This window comes from Danio rerio, chromosome 16 (assembly GCF_052040795.2).
Source record: "Danio rerio strain M-AB ecotype USA chromosome 16, GRCz13ab, whole genome shotgun sequence".
In the NCBI taxonomy this organism is placed as follows: Eukaryota; Metazoa; Chordata; class Actinopteri; order Cypriniformes; family Danionidae; genus Danio; species Danio rerio.
Window position 1 is genome coordinate 7016868 of NC_141036.1, and position 20492 is coordinate 7037359.

At 38.5% G+C, this 20492-nt stretch overlaps 1 protein-coding gene across 2 annotated transcripts in view; it reads left to right on the forward strand.

Moving 5' to 3' along the window:
• Positions 1-472: 472 nt before the first annotated feature.
• The window catches only part of znf236 (zinc finger protein 236), a 72910-nt gene continuing 52890 nt past the window's right edge, over positions 473-20492 (forward strand). The window contains exons 1-10 of one of the 2 annotated variants that reach the window (XM_087286188.1): positions 473-544; positions 2814-5498; positions 7272-7386; positions 9253-9327; positions 10717-10883; positions 11086-11169; positions 11678-11798; positions 12748-12926; positions 15209-16008; positions 20402-20462. In XM_087286188.1, the coding sequence (XP_087142314.1) occupies positions 2873-5498; positions 7272-7386; positions 9253-9327; positions 10717-10883; positions 11086-11169; positions 11678-11798; positions 12748-12926; positions 15209-16008; positions 20402-20462 (4228 nt within the window). In that variant the 5' untranslated portion in view covers positions 473-544; positions 2814-2872. 2 annotated transcript variants of the gene reach the window in all.

The following is a 20492-nucleotide window of genomic DNA, read 5'->3' on the forward strand; positions in this document are numbered from 1 at the left end:
TTATATTCATAAACAAAGGTTTATTCGCTCTAAAGCTTTTTATTATTATTATTATTATTATTATTATTATTATTATTTATCCATAATTGACTGTAAGCAATATTTGGAAACTATCCGGTCTAGAATTTATTCCAAAAGCAATGAAAACTGTTTTTTCTCCTTGTTTTTTTAAGATGTAACTTTATTACATTATTTTTTATCATTATTACCCTGGTGTTATGTATGTTTTTGGGCTTATTGCTGTGCTACTTTTACATTTATTTGTCTCTGTGTTTATAAATGTATTTGTTCTATCAATTTACATTGATAAAAATATTTAAAAAGAAGTTCATACAACGGTTCACCGAGTCATTTGGGGTTCAGCTCAGCGATTGGAGCACGTGATGCAGATGGAACCAGTTTGAGGTTGCCATCTACTCCATCGTGAAAACATCCCTGGCTTACGTCTTACGTATCGGTTGACGTAACAGCTAGCAGACTACGGTGCGCCGTTTGTGACCAAGAGCAGAACGCGCGAACTGAAGGAATACGAGCAACATTTCAGGTAATAGCATTCAAACTAAACTTTTTTAAACAGCATAAACGCAGATCTGATGTTATAAGCGTAATATATGCAGGTTAACTATGTTCCTGTCGCTAACTAGCGCGTAAGCTAAAGGATTTATAAGTGAGTCATGATACGCTTTTGGGGCCTCTGTGCTGCCGTCGTTTCAGTACTCAAGCGAAAGCCCGCCTTCCCCGTGTTTTAATTGGACGAACGCAAGAATTCCGGCTTTTGATTGGACGAGAGCCACGCCAGCCAAATAAAGTAACGGCAATAGGAAGTAAAAAGGAAACGTTTTCATGTCAGAGAAAGAAGATAAACATGGCCAACTGGGTTAATTAAAGTTTAACATTACTGTTTAAAGTTTATATATTACTTTTCCGATACCAACTGTTTTAGCCATATAACGTTAAATCATGTACAAGTAGAGACTACTATATATAAACCATTGCATTAAAGCGCTTACCTTATTGTGTTTATATGTCAGCGGAATATATTTACAACATTGCAGTGTAAAAGTTAGTGTAACAGAGTGATTATAAATGCAAGCTTCTTTTTATTATGCTCATTTCATTATTAATGTTATATATTGAAGTATGTTATTGATTGTGTTTTAAACTATTGACTATAAAACTCAAGTTTCCATTTTCATTTTCACTTTCATCCTCGCATATAACAATTTTATGATAGAATTATGTGTTTAATTCATATAGTTTTTGGTCTGTATGACTAAAACACTATTGAAGAACAAGCTTCTACTTCAGTTCAGCTATAAAATATATTATAAATATCTCAGTTCAGAGTGCAATGTCAGTGTTTTGTATTGTTATTTGATTCACGTATCAGGTCTTGTATCAGAACAATAACCCGCACTAAACATTTGTTATAAAATAGTTTAAAGTGATCTTTCTCAAGTTTTTGGTACATTTCCTGGTAGTCAACAACATTGTTACCACCCTTTTACTATAATAAAATCATGTTTTGTTTTGTCACAGAAGTTTGGTGGCAGTGAGCTGAACCGCTCTGCAAGTTAATAAAACACATGCAAATAGGAAAACACTCACAAATCTCCATCAAATTGACAACACACATACTCTAGCATAATTGCAAATTCTCCCATCACATGCAAAAAAAAAAAGAAACATGCAGCAAGTTAAGAAAAAACAAGCGTATAGAAAAAAAACATCAGTTTAATAGTACACATGCATGCAAATTCATTTTTTAATCTAGATTAAAATGGCTCATTTGAATTCTGCCGAAGGCATTCAGAATAAATGTGCTACCTAAATAATACGTCTTTGGGTTTCTCAAGCCAGATGGCGCATTAGACCAGGGGCTCATCTCCTGTTTTTAAAATGCATCACAAACTGCTTGAGAAACTGTTCTACTATATTAATTGGTGATGAAAATAAATGATGTTCAATAAGATGTACTTGTGTTTACTGTTTATTCAGTTTAACATGAATGTTGAACTGTAGGCCTACATAAGCTCGAAACAGCGATTTTTGATCACTTTAATCCAACTAAAGTCAGAACTGAACTAAACAGAAATGGAATTAAGACATGTTGAGTATGCTTTTATTAGTGGCATTATTGAAGTAAACACCGCAATCAAACTATTACGATCATGTAGGACTTACCGCCAAATTTTCAGACAAGATCCACATATGCTGCTATCAATAAAGGACCGCACACACACACATACACACACACATCACGGAATGCGGAATGTTTTTTTTCTTTCCGTTTGGTGTGCGTTATTAAATTTCATGACACTCTCACCAGTCCTTACTCCTTATTTGCGTCTAATATCCTAGTTTGTCATGGCGGCATGAATGAAATGTTCATGATTTAAAGTGAAACTGCCGAACTGCAGTTAAAGTCAGGCATCCTGCTGATTTGATTCAGAAGGGCGCTTTTTTGTCAGACGGCTCACCGGTCAGGTATTCATCCGCGCTAAAATATTAAGATGAAAGTCATCATAGCTTATGTAGAATACCCAGCTCCCAACCCAACTTTGAGAATAGATTAGCAGCAATATTTTTTAATCGCCAGTGAGAGTCTCATGTTAACGCAGTGTGTTAACGCCGATAACGGCCCACCACTAATCCAAACCTGTACTAACAATTGCAGAAAGACTCACACACCAGTTAAAAAGCACAACAGCAAAGCACTATGTCTGATACAGTTCTAAACATTGTTCGATTTGGTGCCTGTCCGTGACTAATATAATGTCTTATTGTTATTATAAAATTTGTTATTTTCACAGGAAGGTTCATGGATCCTTCAAATAAAGTTTAGTAACATTCCTCCTTAACCGGCAGCATCATGGATGCTCCAAAACGGAAATTAAGGTCTGGAAAAGACATTTCAAAGGACAAAGGCCAGTCTAAGAGAAAAGCCAGTGATACTGGCACAGAAGATGTTTCCCCAGCACATAAAAGTGCTAAAACTTCTGATGATTCAGGATATGTGTGTAATGAAGAAGAACATGAGCATGGTGAGACAGATACAGTGGGAGATCAGACAAGATCTATACAATCTAAAGAGTGTGACTCTTCAGAAACAAGCAATCCTTTAGTTTGTTCAGTGTGCAGTTTTGTTGCAAAAACTCAAACTGCACTGAAAATTCACTCAAAGCGGAAACACTCACAATTACAAGAAGCTGAAAACCAAACACACCTCTCAAAGGTGCATCTGGAGAGTTCTTCAGTGTCTCTGTCAGAAGAGGACAAACAATCGGATTGCTGCGTGGATGAAAACTCTGTGAAGGTTGTTGGAAACTCAAGATCTAGTCCTACTCAGATGTTGCTGGAAATAGTTGAACCCACTTCATGTAGATCAGGAACTGATGGTGACGGTACAAATGAGGCCAACAAAGGTGGCGTTACAAATGATGGAATGGATGAGAATGATAAAAGTCAAAAGCATTTAACGTCTAATACTCCACAAACATTATCAGTTGGACACAGTCCAGACTCTCATAGAAAAGAGACAAATTGTGATAGCGAGGAATGCATGACCAGCAAGAGCAGCAAAAAGATGTTAGGAAATCAGGATTCGTTAAAGACAACAGCATTGTTGAAGCGTTCGACTGGAGGCAAGTCACAACATCAGTGTGGTAAGTGCACCTTCACAGCTGACAACTCCGTAATGTTAGCACAACACATTAAAACGCACCATCCGGTGGAGCACCGTTTCCACTGCAAGATTTGTCATTACTACACCACCACCACCGAGGCAATGGAGGCCCATCTGACAGAAGAAGTCCACCAACAGGTAGCCAAAGAGAAAAGCCTTAGCTCTCTATTTAAAGACTGTGTTGAAAAAGTCCTTGTGATTCAATCCGATCAAAGAGAAGACGAAGACATGAATGATAGTGATACCCAATGCTCTAACGAAGCTGTGGAGGTTCAGGGAACAGAAAACCTACTACAAGAACCAGCAGAGGATGGAATGAAAGATTCTCCTCAGAAACGGAAGCGAGGCAGACCGAAGACCTCTAACGGCACTGTTTGTAGTCATTGTGGGCTCGTTGCTTCAAGTGCCACCAACCTCAGCGTTCACATAAGACGCAGGCACAGTCGGTTGTACAGCTTTGTTTGTAAGTTTTGCAACTACTACTGCGTGACCAAAGGGGATATGGACCGCCACTGTGAAACAAAAAAGCACATCAGCAGAATGCATGCAGCTGGAACTGGCAGTGGGGTTGTTCTGCTAAGTGCTGAGCAGTCGAGTCAGTCGAAGGCAAATGAGGCAGAACCGGTTGACAAAGTTGCAGATATTGAGATGTCTGTCGATGAAGTGGACAATACTGACTCCAGTGTTGTGGCATGTAAGAAAATCAAATATGATTCTGGAAACAATTGTTCTCAGTGCGACTTTGTTGCTCATTCGGCACAGTCTCTTGCGCTCCATGTGCGACGCAAGCACACAAAAGACTTTGAGTTTGTTTGTCTAGCGTGCTCCTACTACACTGTAACGCGCAGGGAGATGTTTAGGCACATGGCAACAGAAAAGCACAAGCAACAACGTGAGTGTTACTTGAAAAGACAAAGTAATGATCCTTCTGAAGATCCGGAAGTGATCACCGTTTTAGCATCCGCAAGTCCAACAACTAAAGATGCAGATCTTTCAACGGATTTAAGTGAGGAGAATTGTAATAACGAGAATGGAGAAAAGCAGTCTGACGAACAGAGTACCTCTAAAGATAACGAAGAATCAGATCCAACCGTTTCTGATGTGATCCAGTCAATAAAGATGGAGGATATGGTTGAGGAAAATGAGATGGACGAGGATGAAATTGCAGATTCGGGAGATGAAGGTCAATCTACTGAGAAACACCTTCGACTGACACAGTTAGATTCTTGCATATATCCCTTGAAAACTATTGCAGAGCACAAGCAGGCCTCACTTACTGGAGATGCAATTGCAGGTGGAGTAAACAAGCAGAGCATCAGAAAGCCTAAAACCCTTGACGCAAAAAATGCCAAGTCAATTCCACGTATACGCTGTGAAGACTGTGGGTTTTTGGCAGATGGCATAAGTGGCCTAAACGTTCACATCTCCATGAAGCATCCATCCAAGGAGAAGAATTTCCATTGCTTGCTTTGCGGAAAGTCCTTTTATACGGACAGCAACCTGCAACAGCACTTGGGCAGTGCGGCACACATGCGCAATGAGAACGGAAGCATTGAAGAACTTGCAGAAGGAGGTGCCAGCTTTAAATGTGTCCGATGCAATGAGCCCTGCCAAACAGAGCAGGAACTATTTGTGCACATCAAAGAAAAACACGAGGAGCTGCTGAGGGAAGTGAACAAATACGTGCTGGAAGACACAGAGCAGATCAACCGAGAGCGGCAGGAGAACCAGGGCAGTGTGTGCAAGTACTGCGGCAAAGTATGCAAGAGCAGCAACTCCATGGCTTTCCTGGCTCACGTTCGAACACACACAGGTACGTCTCTCTTTATTATTAACACTACATGTTTTTGCATAACCTTTGTTACTCTTTGACTCTCGAAACATTTCCTAGTAGCATATTACATGTAGAGGCAATTACTTTTGAGGTACTTACTATTTTGCTAAATTCGTTTGCCACCTTAACACATTTGCCACCTTGATTCACTTTGAGTTTAGATCTGGTACATGTCGCACTTGTCGAAGGTTAGAATACCAAGCACCCTTTACCTGTAATATAAACAAATATAAATAACATGAGCCTACATACAGTTTAGGTCTAAATTATAAGCCCTGCTGTAATTGTTTTTCCTCATTAATGTACACACAGCACCCCATATTGACCGAAAAACACAGAATTCTTGAAATTTTTGCAGACTTAATAAAAAAAAACTGAAATATCACATGGTCCGAAGTTTTCAGACCCTTTGCAAAGTATTTAATAGAAGCACCCTTTTGATCTAACACAACCATGAGTCTTTTTGGGAAAGATGCAAAAAGTTTTCCATACCTGGATTTGGGGATCCTCTGCCATTGTAGATCCTCTCCAGTTCTGTCAGGTTGGATGGTAAACATTGGTGGAAAGCCATTTTTTGGTCTCTCCAGAGATGCTCAATTGGGTTTAAGTCAGGGCTCTGGCTGGACCATTCTAGAACAGTCACGGAGTTGTTGTGAAGCCACTCCTTCCTTATTTTAGCGGTGTGCTTAGGGTCATTATCTTGTTGGAAGGTAAACCTTCAGTCCAGTCTGAGGTCCTGAACACTCTCTGGAAGGTTTTCGTCCAGGATATCCCTGTACTTGGCCGCATTCATCTTTCCCTCAGTTGCAACCAGTCGTCCTGTCCCTGCAGCTGAAAAACACCCCCACAGCATGATGATGGCACAACCATGCTTTACTGTTGGGACTATATTGGACGGGTGATTAGCTGTACCTGGTTTTCTCCACCCTTCGATTCTATCTTGGACTCATCAGACTAGAGAATCTTATTTTTACCATCTTGGAGTACTTTAGGTGTTTTTTAGCAAACTCCACTGAGAATTGCAGTGATGGTTGTCTTTCTATAACTTTCTCCCATCTCCAAACTGCATCTCTGGAGCTCAGCCACAGTGATCTTTGGGTGCTTCGTTACCTCTCTCACCAAGGCTCTTTCTTCCCCGATAGCTCAGTTTGGCTGAGTGGCCAGCTCTAGTAAGGGTTCTGATCATCCCAAACGTCTTTCATTTCAGGATTATGGAGACTACTTTAAGTGCAGCAGCAACTTTTTTGTAACCTTGGCCAGATCTGTGCCTTGCCACAATTCTGTCTCTGAGCTCTTCAAGCAGTTCCTTTGACCTCATGATTCTCATTTGCTCTGACATGCATTGTGAGCTGTAAGGTCTTCTATAGACAGGTGTGTGGTTTTCCTGATCAAGTCCAGATGGACTCAAATGAAGGTGTAGGACCATCTCAAGGAGGATCAGAACAAATGGACAGCACCTGAGTTAAATATATGAGTGTCACAGCAAAGGGTCTGAATACTTAGGAGCATGTAATATTAAAGTTTTTCCTTTTTAATAAATCTGCAAAAAAAAGTCAACAATTTTGTGTTTTTCTGTCAAAATGGGGTGCTGTGTGTACATTAATGAGGAAAAATGTACTTAAATTATTTTAGCAAATGGCTGCAATATAACAAAGAGTGAAAAATTTAAGGGGGTCTGAATACTTTCCATACTCACTGTTTTTGCTTAATTTAAAGAGGAAAATTGAATGTCTTTTTAAAATTGTTTTTCAGGATCTAAACCGTTCAGGTGCAAGATCTGCAACTTTTCCACTGCTCAGCTCGGGGATGCTCGCAACCATGTTAAGAGACATCTAGGCATGAGAGAGTACAAGTGTCACATCTGTGGGTGAGTTCAAGAGAGATGTGAGGGGGGAGATTAACCCCCTCACGACACTCTTAAGTTTAATATGATTTTTGTGTAGGACGTTTTATGAAGAAGAGTGCCTTAGCACCTCACAAACCCCAAATAAACAAACCAAAGGGGATGCTAAACATTTCTTTAATTTCACAACAAAAATGAAGCATACAGTAAGATGCGGATATTTGAATTTATAGGTTAATGGTGCTTTGGGAGAACTTTCAAATCTGAAGCTTGAAGGGTTTTTTAATCAAGGTGAAATGATTGCATGGATAATATAATGAGGGAAACTGTAGCTCTCATTGGTATTATACAGCAATTATAATTAATGAATATTTGTTTTGGCTTTTAATTAGTTCATTTAAAAGTAGATAAGAAGTTGTTTATTCAGTTCAATTCATGTTTAACCCTATAACGCTTTTACAATGTAGATTAGCATAGAAGTTCTAGTAAATGTAAACTGTGTCAGTCCAGTTTTCAGAGTTGAAGTTCAGTTTAATTCAGTTCGTTGTGGTTTAAATTTCCTCGCTGGAAGTCCAAACACTGATTCAAATTCATAAATGCGCAACTTTACAAGTCGAAACAAGCAAGGCAGTGGCGACAGTGGCAAGGAACAAACTTCACCAATTGACGAAAGTGAAGGAGAAAAAAAAACTTGTTTATGAATATACTGATCAAGCATTTAGTGGATCAAAGTACATTTTTAAATATTCCTTCAGTTACTGTACTTTGATTTATTACCATGTTTTGATTAAATAAACGCAACCCTGGATCACAAAATGTAAAATTAAGATCTAAGCATCATCTAAAGCTAAATTAATAAGCTTTTGTATCGTATGTTATGATTGGGCAATTTATTTTTCAGATTGAAACCCTGTAATTGTCTAAATTGAGTTCTTAGCAATGCATATTACTAACCAAAAGTTCAAAATATATCAAAAGTTTTTAAATATTTACAGAAGGAAATTTTAAAAGAATGTCTTCAATGAAGATTATCTTTACTTAACCCTCTACTACACGGTGTATGACATTTGGACATATGGCAACATGATACTTATGTTCATTTCCCTGCCACTGTTTCTTTAAGACCAATGTTAAAAATTTTGTTGGAAAGAGAAGACCTTAGTTTAGCCAATGATGCGCTTTTTTGTAATTTCTGACAGACTGGCATTTATTGTGAGTAGTTGTTAAATGCAAATGAAAACGTTCAAGTAACTGTTCCAAAAGTTCCTCTTCCATAATTTAATATTTCTATAAATTTTTAATAAATACATAAGGTAATGTTAAAGGGAAATTATTTTAATTACAAGTGTGGGTCATATTTGCAGAAGTGGTTCATTTTCATCGATAAAATATGCTGTCATACTTCCTAATGTTTTGTTTCATACTTTCACAGATTTTCAGTAAACAAATACATTTAAACAAGCAAATATAAATAAATAAATAAATAAATAAATAAATAAATAAATAAATAAATAAATAAATAAACAGTTTTGTTTATGTCTGGAGAAAATAAGTAACTTCAGTGCATCAAAGATAGTAAATTGCAAAAAAATTCAATGTAGCAGTATTAATTTGTTCCAAACATTCACCAAATATAAATAAATAAATAAACAAACAGTTTTGTTTATGTCTGGAGAAAATAAGTAACTTAAACTTCAGTGCATCAAAATGTAGCAGTATTAATTTGTTCCAAACATTCACCCCTACTCAAGCATTGTAAGTTATTTGCCTTCTGTAAATAACTCTGGCATTGTAAGTGATCAAAATAATTTTTTCTCTGAATCTGTTAATCAAGTGTATATTGTGTATACTCATACTATTTCCTGACGGAATTTGGCATATATTTCACAGATGGGCATTTGTGATGAAGAAACATCTCAACACTCATCTACTGGGCAAGCATGGACTGGGCCAGCCAAAAGAGAGGTTTGAACAATACACTCAGCATCTACACTTTTGTGACATAATTAACATAATTTCTGTTTCATATTCTTATAATGCATTATAAACACTGACTTTGTGTGTTTACATGACTTTGTAGAACGTTTGATCTTTTTTTAATTCAATTAGTCAATTCAACTTGAATTACCAATTTAATATTTGAGTAAACAAAGTTCTACTCCAAGTTCACCACATTTGAAGTCATCGCATACTGTATATCTTGCAGTATGTATTTATAAATAATATCAAATAATGAAATGTGTATGTTTTTATCAAATATATTTGACTACCACTGGCTAAAACTCAACCAAAAACACAGTTGTGTTGTGATTAATATTAGAAATGCGTTCTCTTAAAAATAAATGCCTCACAATTTAAGTTGTCAACATGCAGATAAGGCATCATAAAGATAAGACCAATTTATGTTTACCACAGACCTTAATTTACTTAAGAATTAAAAACAATTAATTGTTGGAAATATTGTACAATCTTGAGGGAATCATCAATGAATTAGATGCCATGGCTGAAAGAAGGTTAGTTCATGTCAAAATGAAAACTTAATTTCGAAGATCAATTTTGATCTTGATCAAAAACAACACAAAGATCTTATATGTAATAAGCAATTCATCCAGAGATGCTCATGAACAGTTATTAGTTTTTGTTTGTTTTCATTGCTAAAATATACACAAATAAGTCAAGTTTATTTATAAACTAATTTCGAGAGGATCACATGCTTATGATTGATCACAACTAGTCCCGCATAGAATATTATAAATAATTATAAGTAACCTAAGTTTCATACCACAGTCATCTTTATTTTGAAGAATCCCCCCTTCCACCCCTACTCCTCCTCTTTTCCTAGATAGGTAGTAGTTAGCCAGTAGTTAGAACTGTTGCCTGACAGCAGGAACGTTACTGGTTCTGGTCCTTACCAGGCCAGTCGACATTTCTGTGTGGAGTTTACATGTTCTCCCCGTGCTCACTCAAGTCTCCCCTTGGTCCCAAATTTCCTCCTACTATCCAAAAACATGCAACTTAAGTTAATTCACTAATCCATATCGGCACCATAGACATGCTCCTACTAAGTAGTTATCTCTTCATAGCAATCCCTAATTGTTCATTAGGTACAAACAACAGGGAAATTCTCGAGATCTGCCTGAGCTCAAACTCCCCTCTCGCCCTGCAAATGGGAGGGAGCCCCAGGATCAAGGATCTTATGAGCTCAGGGCTCTCTCCTGGGACAGCACGCCAAACAAGCTTTATAATCAATCATCAGCTAAGTGTGAACTCTTGAAAAAGGGTCGAAACCTGGGTCCAAGTAGTACAAACTGTGGAAGAACTGCAGCTGATTGGTCAATGTGCTCTCTGTTGTAGGAAGTTCGAGTGCGAGTTGTGTGATCGGACCTTCAGTGAGAAATGGGCACTGAATAACCACATGAAACTACACACAGGAGACAAACCCTTTAAGTGTGCATGGCCATCGTGTCATTACGCCTTCCTGACTCTCTCTGCTATGAAGGACCATTACAGGACACACACAGGTACAAAATATGATCCGCACTTTAGGAACAGACAGTAAATAAATATCCTGTGACCGAAGGCCATAGCTAAGGACAGGCTTTTTACAAGTGTAATTCTGGAGATATGATGGGAGTAAACCCAATATAGATTTGTAAACAAAGATATGCCACTGCTTGAGCCTACGAATGGACTTTAAGCAATGTCATTGATTTTCTGTTTTAGGAGAGAAGTCTTTCTTGTGTGATCTCTGTGGATTTGCTGGAGGAACTCGTCATGCGCTGACCAAACATCGTCGCCAGCACACAGGTACACACCACTGTGGACAATGCCAAACTAATTAAAGACTTGGATATAATGAAGTAAAAATAAAACTCATTTGAAATGCAAAGAAATGTAATTAATGTGACTATTAGTTACAAATTTTTAACATAGATAATAAGGTTTAAAGGGTTAAGTTCACCCAAAACTGAACATTTCCTCACCATTTATTCACACTGAAGTGGTTTTAAATGTTCACGAATTTCATTTTTCTGTTGAACACGAAACAAGTTACATTGGAATTTCTTTATTATTACAATTTTAAAAAAGTAATTTACATCCATGGTTAAATAAAATACAATGGAAGTCACTGGCTGCTGCTTTCCAACACTCTTCATTATATATAATTGTTTGTGTTTAACAAGGAAACTCAAACAGGTTTGAATCCAGTTCAATTTTGGCTGAACTATCTTTTCAAAAGAGTTTTGGACTGATAACAGGTATAGCTAGAATCAGCTGACATCTCGTTTTAATGATGTTTCTCTGTTGGCTGCAGGTGAGCGGCCCTTCAAGTGTAAGCTGTGCAACTTCGCCTCAACTACACAGTCCCATTTGACGCGGCACAAGCGTGTGCACACGGGCGAGAAGCCTTATCGATGCCCCTGGTGCGACTACAGGTACAATAACCCTCTCAGCTTAGTCTTTTTTCATGTTGATATGAACAAAAACATAAGGAAGAAAGACTCAACGCGAGACCACTAAAACACATGAGCACACTTCATAACCACTCATGTGCTTCAATGCATTGTAATGTAATTGTAAATCTCTTTTAAACAGCACTTTGGAAATATTTTTAAAAGAATGAAAGTTTCACTGGAGGGCTAATAATAACACTATTTATGTGAATGAATGTTTTGTTAAGGTGTTATATACACTAGAAGTCGAAATTATCAAATTATCAATTTCAAATTTTTCCTAAAGTATGTTTAACATAGTGGCGCAGTAGGTAGCGCTGTCGCCTCACAGCAAGAAGGTCGCTGGTTCAAACCTCGGCTCAGTTGGCGTTTCTGTGTGGAGTTTGCATGTTCTCCCTGCCTTTGCGTGGGTTTCCTCCGGTTGCTCCGGTTTCCCCCACAGTCCAAAGACATGCTGTACAGGTGAATTGGGTAGGCTAAATTGTCCGTAGTGTATGAGTGTGTGTGTGTGAATGTGTGTGTGGATGTTTCCCAGAGATGGGTTGCGGCTGGAAGGGCATCCGCTGCGTAAAAACTTGCTAGATAAGTTGGCGGTTCATTCTGCTGTGGTGACCCCGGATTATTAAAGGGACTAAGCCGACAAGAAAATGAATGAATGAATAAATGTTTAACATGTTGAGGAAATTTTCACAGTATTTCCAATAATATTTTTTCTTCTGGAGAAAGTCTTATTTGTTTTATTTCGGCTAGAATAAAAGCAGTTTTTACATTTTATAAAACCATTTTCAAGGTCAGTATTTTTAGCCCCCTTAAGTAGTATATATTGTTTTGATTGTCTACAGAATAAACCACAATTATACCTATTTATTTATTTGCCTAATAACCCTAACTTGCCTAGTTTGGAATTGAAATGTGTATCTTCTGTCATCAGATCTAATTGCGCAGAGAACATCCGTAAACACATCCTGCACACAGGCAAGCACGAGGGGGTGAAGATGTATAACTGTCCAAAGTGCAGCTATGCCACCAATGCCCCGATGGACTTCAGAAACCACCTTAAAGAGACTCATCCCGACATCGAGAACCCAGATCTGGCTTATCTACATGCAGGTACACACACATTTTCAAAGGAACACTCCAGTTTTTTTCAAAATAGGCTCCTTTTACAAATCTTCTAGAGTTAAACAGGTGAGTTTTAGCATGTTTGAATCCATTCAGCTCATATCCGGGTATGACAGGGGAACTTTTAGCTTAGCTTAGCTTAGCTTAGCATAAATCATTAAATTAGATAAGACAAATGAAAAAAAGAGTAAAAAGAGTTTGTTATTTTCCCATTTAATGCTTGAAACTTCTGTAGTTAGTTACACTGTGTATTAAAATCAATGTAAAAAACTATACTTTCGCTCTGGCATAATAGTCGAGGGAATTTGCTGCTCTACCATGGCTGCAGCAGGCACAATAATATTACCTAGTTACCTAGCTGGGGACTATTTTCAGGAATGCATATCATCACAATAGTCCCGAAAGTCCCTGACCCATGGGATCACTGTGCCTGTTTTAGAATCACATATTGTGCCAACTTATTAGTATTAAAGTTGCCATGAAATCACAATTTACTCTTCCTATTTTTACATGTGTATAGTAAAACTGAAAGGAAAAGTTGTGACAAAGGGTATGGTGACCCATACTGGGAAATTGTGTTCTGCATTTAACCCATCCAATTGCATACACACAGCAGTGAACACAAACAGACCCTGAACACACACCCAGAGCAGTGGGCAGCCATTGCTGCGGCACCTGGGTAGCAGTTGGGGGATTGGTGCCTTTCTCAAGGGACTCACCTCAGCTGTGGTATTGAGGATGGCGAGAGCGCTGATGATTCACTCCCACCACCTACAATCCAAGTTTAAGTCCAACTTTTAAACCATTAGACCATGGCTGCCCCATAAAGTAGTACAAGTATTACTACTACTAGTACTAGTAGCAGTAGTAAAAGTAGTAGCAGTAGCAGCAGTAGTAGTAGTAGTAGTAGTTTTAGTAGTAATAGTTGTAGTAATAGCAGCAGTAGTAGTAGCTGTAGTAGTAGTAGTAGCAATAGTTGTAGTAGCAGTAGCTGTAGTAGTAGTAGTAGTTGTTGTTGTTGTTGTAGAAGTAGCAGTAGCTGTAGTAGTAGTTGTTGGTGTTGTTGTTGTAGAAGTAGCTGTAGTAGTAGTAGTAGTTGTAGTGGCAGTGGCAGTAGCAGTAGTAGTTTTAGTGTCAGTAGGGGTAAAAGTAGCAGTAGCTGTAGTAGTAGTTGCAGTTGTAGTTGTAGTGGCAGTATTAGTTGTAGTTGTAGTGGTAGTATTAGTTGAAGTGGCAGTAGTAGTTTTAGTGGTAGTAGCAGTAAAAGTTGCAGTAGCTGTAGTAGTAGTAGCAGTAGCAGCAGTAGTAATAGTAGCAATAGTAGTAGTAGTAGTAGTAGTAGTAGTAGTAGCAGTAGCATCATAGCAATAGTAGTAGCGATATTAGTTGTAGTGGTAGCAATTGTTGTTGTTGTTGTTGGGCATATTAGTGGGTGTCTCGTTTCTGCTCTCAATTTGTCCAGTCGTCAATTGGCAGTTGTAGTTGTAGTGGCAGTATTAGTTGTAGTGGCAGTAGCTCTAGTAGTAGTAGCAGTAGCAGCAGCAGTAATAGTAGCAATATTAGTAGTAGTAGTAGTAGTAGTAGTAGTAGTAGCAGAAGCATCATAGCAATAGTAGTAGCGATATTAGTTGTAGTGGTAGCAGTTGTTGTTGTTGTTGTTGGGCATATTAGTGGGTGTCTCGTTTCTGCTCTCAATTTGTCCATTCGTCAATCTTCCTTCATTTTGTTAACACCCTTGTTCAACAATCCAATCTGTTTCTAAAGAATAAAATCATGACAGCCTTACGTTTTATTTTCTAATATCAGGACTATTTCAAGCGAATGTGCATCACAATAGCAGAGACACACATTATTTAACTTAACTTCCATTCCATGGAGTCTTTTAAGGAATAGCTCACCCAAAACTGCAAATTCTGTCATTATTTAATCACCCTTAACTTGTTCCAAACCCGTTTTACTTTCTTTCTTCTGTTGAACAGAAAGAAAGATCTTTTAAAGAAAGCTGAAATCCTGTAACCACTGATGTCCATAGGATTTGTTTTTCCGACTATAAAAGATAATGGTGACAGGTTTTGAGCTTTCTTCAAAATATCTTTGTTGATATAAAGGTTTGGAACCACTTGAGGGTTAGTAAATAGTGAGTAAATGTTCATTTTTGGATGAACTAACTATTTAAATGACACCTCAGTTTCTCGTTAAGTGACCATGTTGAGTCAAAGAATGCATTTAACATCCCAACATGTCTTTCTACTCTCTTGTGTTTGTTGCAGGAATTGTATCCAAGTCCTATGAGTGTCGTCTGAAGGGTCAGGGGGCATCTTTTGTCCAGGCAGAAACTGTGTTTTCCCCTGAGGAGAGCGAACTGGGTTCTGAGGCAGTTCAGCAGGTCATCATCATCCAGGGCTACAGTGGAGGAGAGGTGGCCATCGATCAGGCTCTGGAGCAGTCGGCCGCTGCCACTTTACAGACCCTCGCCATGTCCAGCCAGCTGGCCGAAGTGCTGCACATCACCGAGGACGGGCAGCTCATCACATCCGGTCAGGAAGTCTCTACAGGAGGCCAGACCACTCAATATGTCCTGGTGGAGTCATCCGGAGAAACCGTAGGAGAAGGAAGACCAGAAGTGGAGGCTGGACACAATGCATCTGAATCGTCTTCTGCTCTGGATGCTTTGCTTTGTGCTGTGACGGAGTTGGGCCAGCAGGCCTGCGCTGCTGAGGGAGAGATTTCCACCACTGCCGCGGCAGTGTCTGAAAGTCATCCAAAAGTGACGACCTCTCCAGCACAGAGCCAAAATGACGGGCAGGTATACGAGGAGAGGACAGAAGTGGGCATGGTGGCTCAGGTGGTGGGGTCTACCCATGAGCAACCGTCCGAGGAGATGCAAGAGGTGCTCCAGTTTGCAGCCAGTCAGCTGATGATGAAGGAAGGACTCACTCAAGTCATCGTCAATAATGAAGGGACGCATTATATAGTCACTCAGCTGGACGACTCCACGCTGCACGTTGAGGGAACTGTGGAGGATCCGTCCGGAGAGGAGACCATCGTGTACTCAGAAATCAGTCCTGAATGAGGTGAGAGATTGAGAGATGGTTCTCTTTGGATTTTGCTGAATGTAACATTCAGTTTCTAGGGAACTTTAGAAGAAAGCTTCCCTTGTAAGGTAACTCAGGGTCTGTTTCCAAGATGACACACCAAAATGTCCATGCAAGCTTTTTGGAATGGGTAGTTTTGTTTGTTTATTTGTTTACAACATTATACAGGGTGGGCCATTTATATGGATGCACCTTAATAAAAGGGAAATGGTTGGTGAAATTAACTTCCTGTTTGTGGCACATTGGTATATGTGAGTGGGCAAGTTTTTCAAAATGGGTGGTGACCATGGTGGCCATTTTAAAGTCAGCCATCTTGGATCCAACTTTTGTTTTTTTTCAATAAGAAGAGGGTCATCTGACACATCAAACTTATTGGGAATTTCACAAGAAAAACAATGGTGTGCTTGGTTTTAACGTAACTTTATTCTTTTATGAGATATTTACAAGTTTCTGATCGCTTATAAAATGTGTTCAATGTGCTGCCCATTGTGTTGGATTGTCAATCCAACCCTCTTCTCCCACTCTTCACACACTGATAGCAACACTGCAGGAGACATGCAAGCACAGGCTTCCAGTATCCGTAGTATCCTAGTATCCGTAGTTTCCAGTATCTATAGATGATTGCCTTCAGATGACCCCAAAGATAAAAGTCAAAGAGGGTCAGATTAAGAGACCTTGGGGGCCATTCAACTGGCCCACGATGACCAATCCACTTTTCAGGAAACTGTTCATCTAGGAATGCTCGGACCTGACACCCATAATGTGGTCGTGCAACATCTTGCTGGATAAACTCAGGGAACGTGACAGCTTCAGTGCATAAAGAGGGAAGCACATCATCATGGAGCAATTTCAAATATCCAGTGACCTTAAGGTTTCCATTGATGAAGAATGACCCCACTATCTTTGTTGTTTATAGTGTGAAGATACAAGATGTGCAGCACCTGAAACTACGGATACTGGAAGCCTGTGCTGGCATTCCTCCTGCGGTGTTGCTATCAGTGTGTGAAGAGTGGAAGAAGAGGGTTGCATTGACAATAGAACACAATAGGCAGCACATTGAACACATTTTATAAGTGGTCAGAAACTTGTGAATATCTCATGAAAGAATAAAATTATGTTAAAACCAAGCACACCATTGTTTTTCTTGTGAAATACCCAATAAGTTTGATGTGTCAAATCACCCTCTTCCTATTAAAAAAACAAAAGTTGAATCCAAGATGGCCGACTTCAAATTGGCCACCATGGTCACCACCCATCTTGAAAAGTTTGCCCCCTCATATATACTAATGTGCCACAAACAGAACGATAATATCACCAACTATTCCCATTTTATTAAGGTGTATCCATATAAATGGCCCACCCTGTACATTATAGTACGGATATTTCTAAAATTAATGCTTTCTTTATTTGTAAAAAAAAAATTATGAAGACTAAAAATCAAAACGTTTAAATATATTTTTGCTGTTAAATTTATGTAGGTGTTTAGATTACTAATGTGCTAAATGTACATGTTTCGTTTTCTTTTTCCTTTATGTGTGTTTGAATGCTGTTATGTGAATAGCCTCTTCTTCTGTTGTAACTGGACTATCATGGACTTGCCTTTAAAGAAACTCCTGAAACTGAAGAAAATGCATATTTACAACATTCTTGAGATTTTGTTTTATTAAAAACCTGTGAGTGAACTTCTGAATTTACAATTTAAAGGTTTCCTATTGAGAGTTTAAATAAAGAATACAGAACTTTAAACAAAAATCAATCAGTTTGTTGTCGGATTTATTTCAGACTCAGATGTTTTTAAATATACCTGGGTAGAGTTAATGAAACATATTGCATGCTTTATTTATTATGACAAAGCTGCAACTCGCAATACTGAGAAAGGGACATAACAAGTGTGTATCTTTGGGTGTGTTTAGTTAAAATGTACTTTTCTGCGAAATAAGCAGACCAAGACATCTTTTTAGGTGAACCAAAGACGCAAGATGCAGCCCTGAAAACAGCAGAATGCTCAAGCATACCTTCCTCTCATCGTGTTCAGGCCAACCATCAAATCCTTGTCTCTGTGCAGGAGATATCTGTTAGCAATTAAGTATTTCCTGGCATTTATGAGGTCTTTGTGACCTTCCAGCTGATTAAAAAACACTATGTACAGTCAAATTAACCGCCTCAACCCAAGTCACAGAATTGTTTTGGTTGTGCTTTAAGTTCAGTCTCAAAACATAGCATACATCATAAATGCAGTGGTGCAGTGGGTAGCACATTCGCCTCACAGCAAGAAGGTCAATGGTTCGAGCCTTGGCTGGGTCAGTTGGAGTGTCTGTGTGGAGTTTGCATGTTCTCCCCATGTTCGCATGGATTTCCTCCGGGTGCTCCGGTTTCCCCCACAGTCCAAATACATGTGCTATAGGCAGGGGCGGCTTTAGGAGCCCTATACAATTCCAGCTAAGGGGCTCAAAAGTTCTAAAATGCACCTTTTGCACTTAAATATTTGATTATTAATTTGCTGTTTTTCTTATATCATTTGATCTAATTTTCTACATTTTATCTTAAACAATAATAATGTGTAAAGCACCTTGTAAAATGTTGTTTTAAAATGATTTGTTTTCTTAAGATGAATTCTCAACTAAACATAATTAAGGCTTAGTCCCTTTATTAATCTCTGGTCGCAACAGCGGAATGAACCATCAACTAAACAAAAATAAATGAACTACTTCGTTTTTAAAACTAAATCTTTACTGATTTGACTGCTGGACTGGTCCAAGATTAAAGGTGGGTGACTCATTTGAGCAGATATAATAATTACATTAAAATGTTTAGACTCACACCATACAAAATATATATAGAAAACAATGTTTTATATAAATATATAAATATAATTTATAGTACCATTTATACTTTTAGGTATTTAGTTTTGGGGCCCTCAGATTTCCAGGGATGCTAAGCGGCCGCATACCTTGCTTAATGGTTAAATCCACCCTATAGATGAATTGAATCAACTAAATTGGCCGTATGTTTGTGAATGAGTTTGTATGGATTTTTCCCAGTACTGGGTTACTGCTGGAAGGGCATCTGCTGTGTAAAACATATGCTGGATAAGTTGGCGGTTCATTCCGCTGTGGTGACCCCAGATGAATAAAGGGACTAAGCCGAAGGAAAATGAATGAATGAATAATTCTAATGTTTCCACAAATTAGTTTACTTAGTGAGTAGTAGTACTGTAAAAACTTGTCATCTTGGTTCTATCTCTTTAAATGGTTAGTTTATTACCACTATAGGCATGTCTGTTTGTGTTTTTCCAACACTAGCTAGATTATGTGACATTGCATATGGAATGAAAACAGCAAGTTTTGAGCTTTGGGGTTCTGTAACAGCCACACAGGATACAGTTGCAGCAACTATCGAAATAAGTCTATATTTAAGTAAAATGAACATACCCAACTGCTGGCTCTACTGAAAAAAACTGCTTAAACCAGCCTATGCTGGTTGGCTTATTTTAGCTGGTTGACCAGCCTAGTTTTAGAGTGGTTTTGGCCACTTCCAGGCTGGTTTCCAGCCTGGTTTTAGCTGGTTAGACAGGAAAATGAACAGCTATATAAAACCAGCCTGGTTTAAGCTGGACCATTTGGCTGGACTCCTAGCCTGGCTAGGCTGGTCAGGCTGGTTTTAGCTGGTCATCTCCCATCTCTTGACTAGCCGGAAAGCAGCCTGAAAGTGGCCAAAACCCCTCTAAAAACCAGCCTGGTTGACCTTAAACCAGCCAACCAGCATAAGCTGGTTTAAGCATTTTTTTCAGTAGGGTGATTTGTTTATTTATTTATTTATTTATTTAATCCAATGGCTTGAGAATGTTTTACCTAAATCAGATTTTATTTAGAAAGTAGGCTAACACTGTAAAAATAATGCTGGGTTCCACACAGCTCCATCATGCTGTTCCAACACAAATCGATCAAGTTAACTAAGTGGATTGAACATAAAACAACCAGGTTGTTCCAAAACAACTTAAGAATTGTGTTGTTTCAACTCATTTAAAATAAGTAGTTTGAAAAAGTAGCAAAGTTCATTGTTCGAGTGTGGACACCAGTTTTAATTCATAAATTCTTATGTCGTTAAATTAGTCCTTTCCTTTAGTTGATTTGGTGTTTATACAATTACATTTTTCCGTTACAGGAGAACCAACAGTTTATTCATTGATTGCCTATTAGTAACAAACACAAACTGCACTTAATTTGAGGTACTGAGATATCCATAATTGTCCGGTAGATGTCGCATCATCCAGTGTGATATGGCGCTGCTGCTGCCTGCACCGTCTCGGCTCACTGAACCAGACGCCATTTTGAAATCCAAATCGCTCACACTACACCCGCTCTATAAACTGGAACTATGCCGCGGGGCCGACCACGAAAACAAAGGATTAAAGATGACAACGAAATCGGTAAAGTCCACTACAGCCTCACGAATAAAA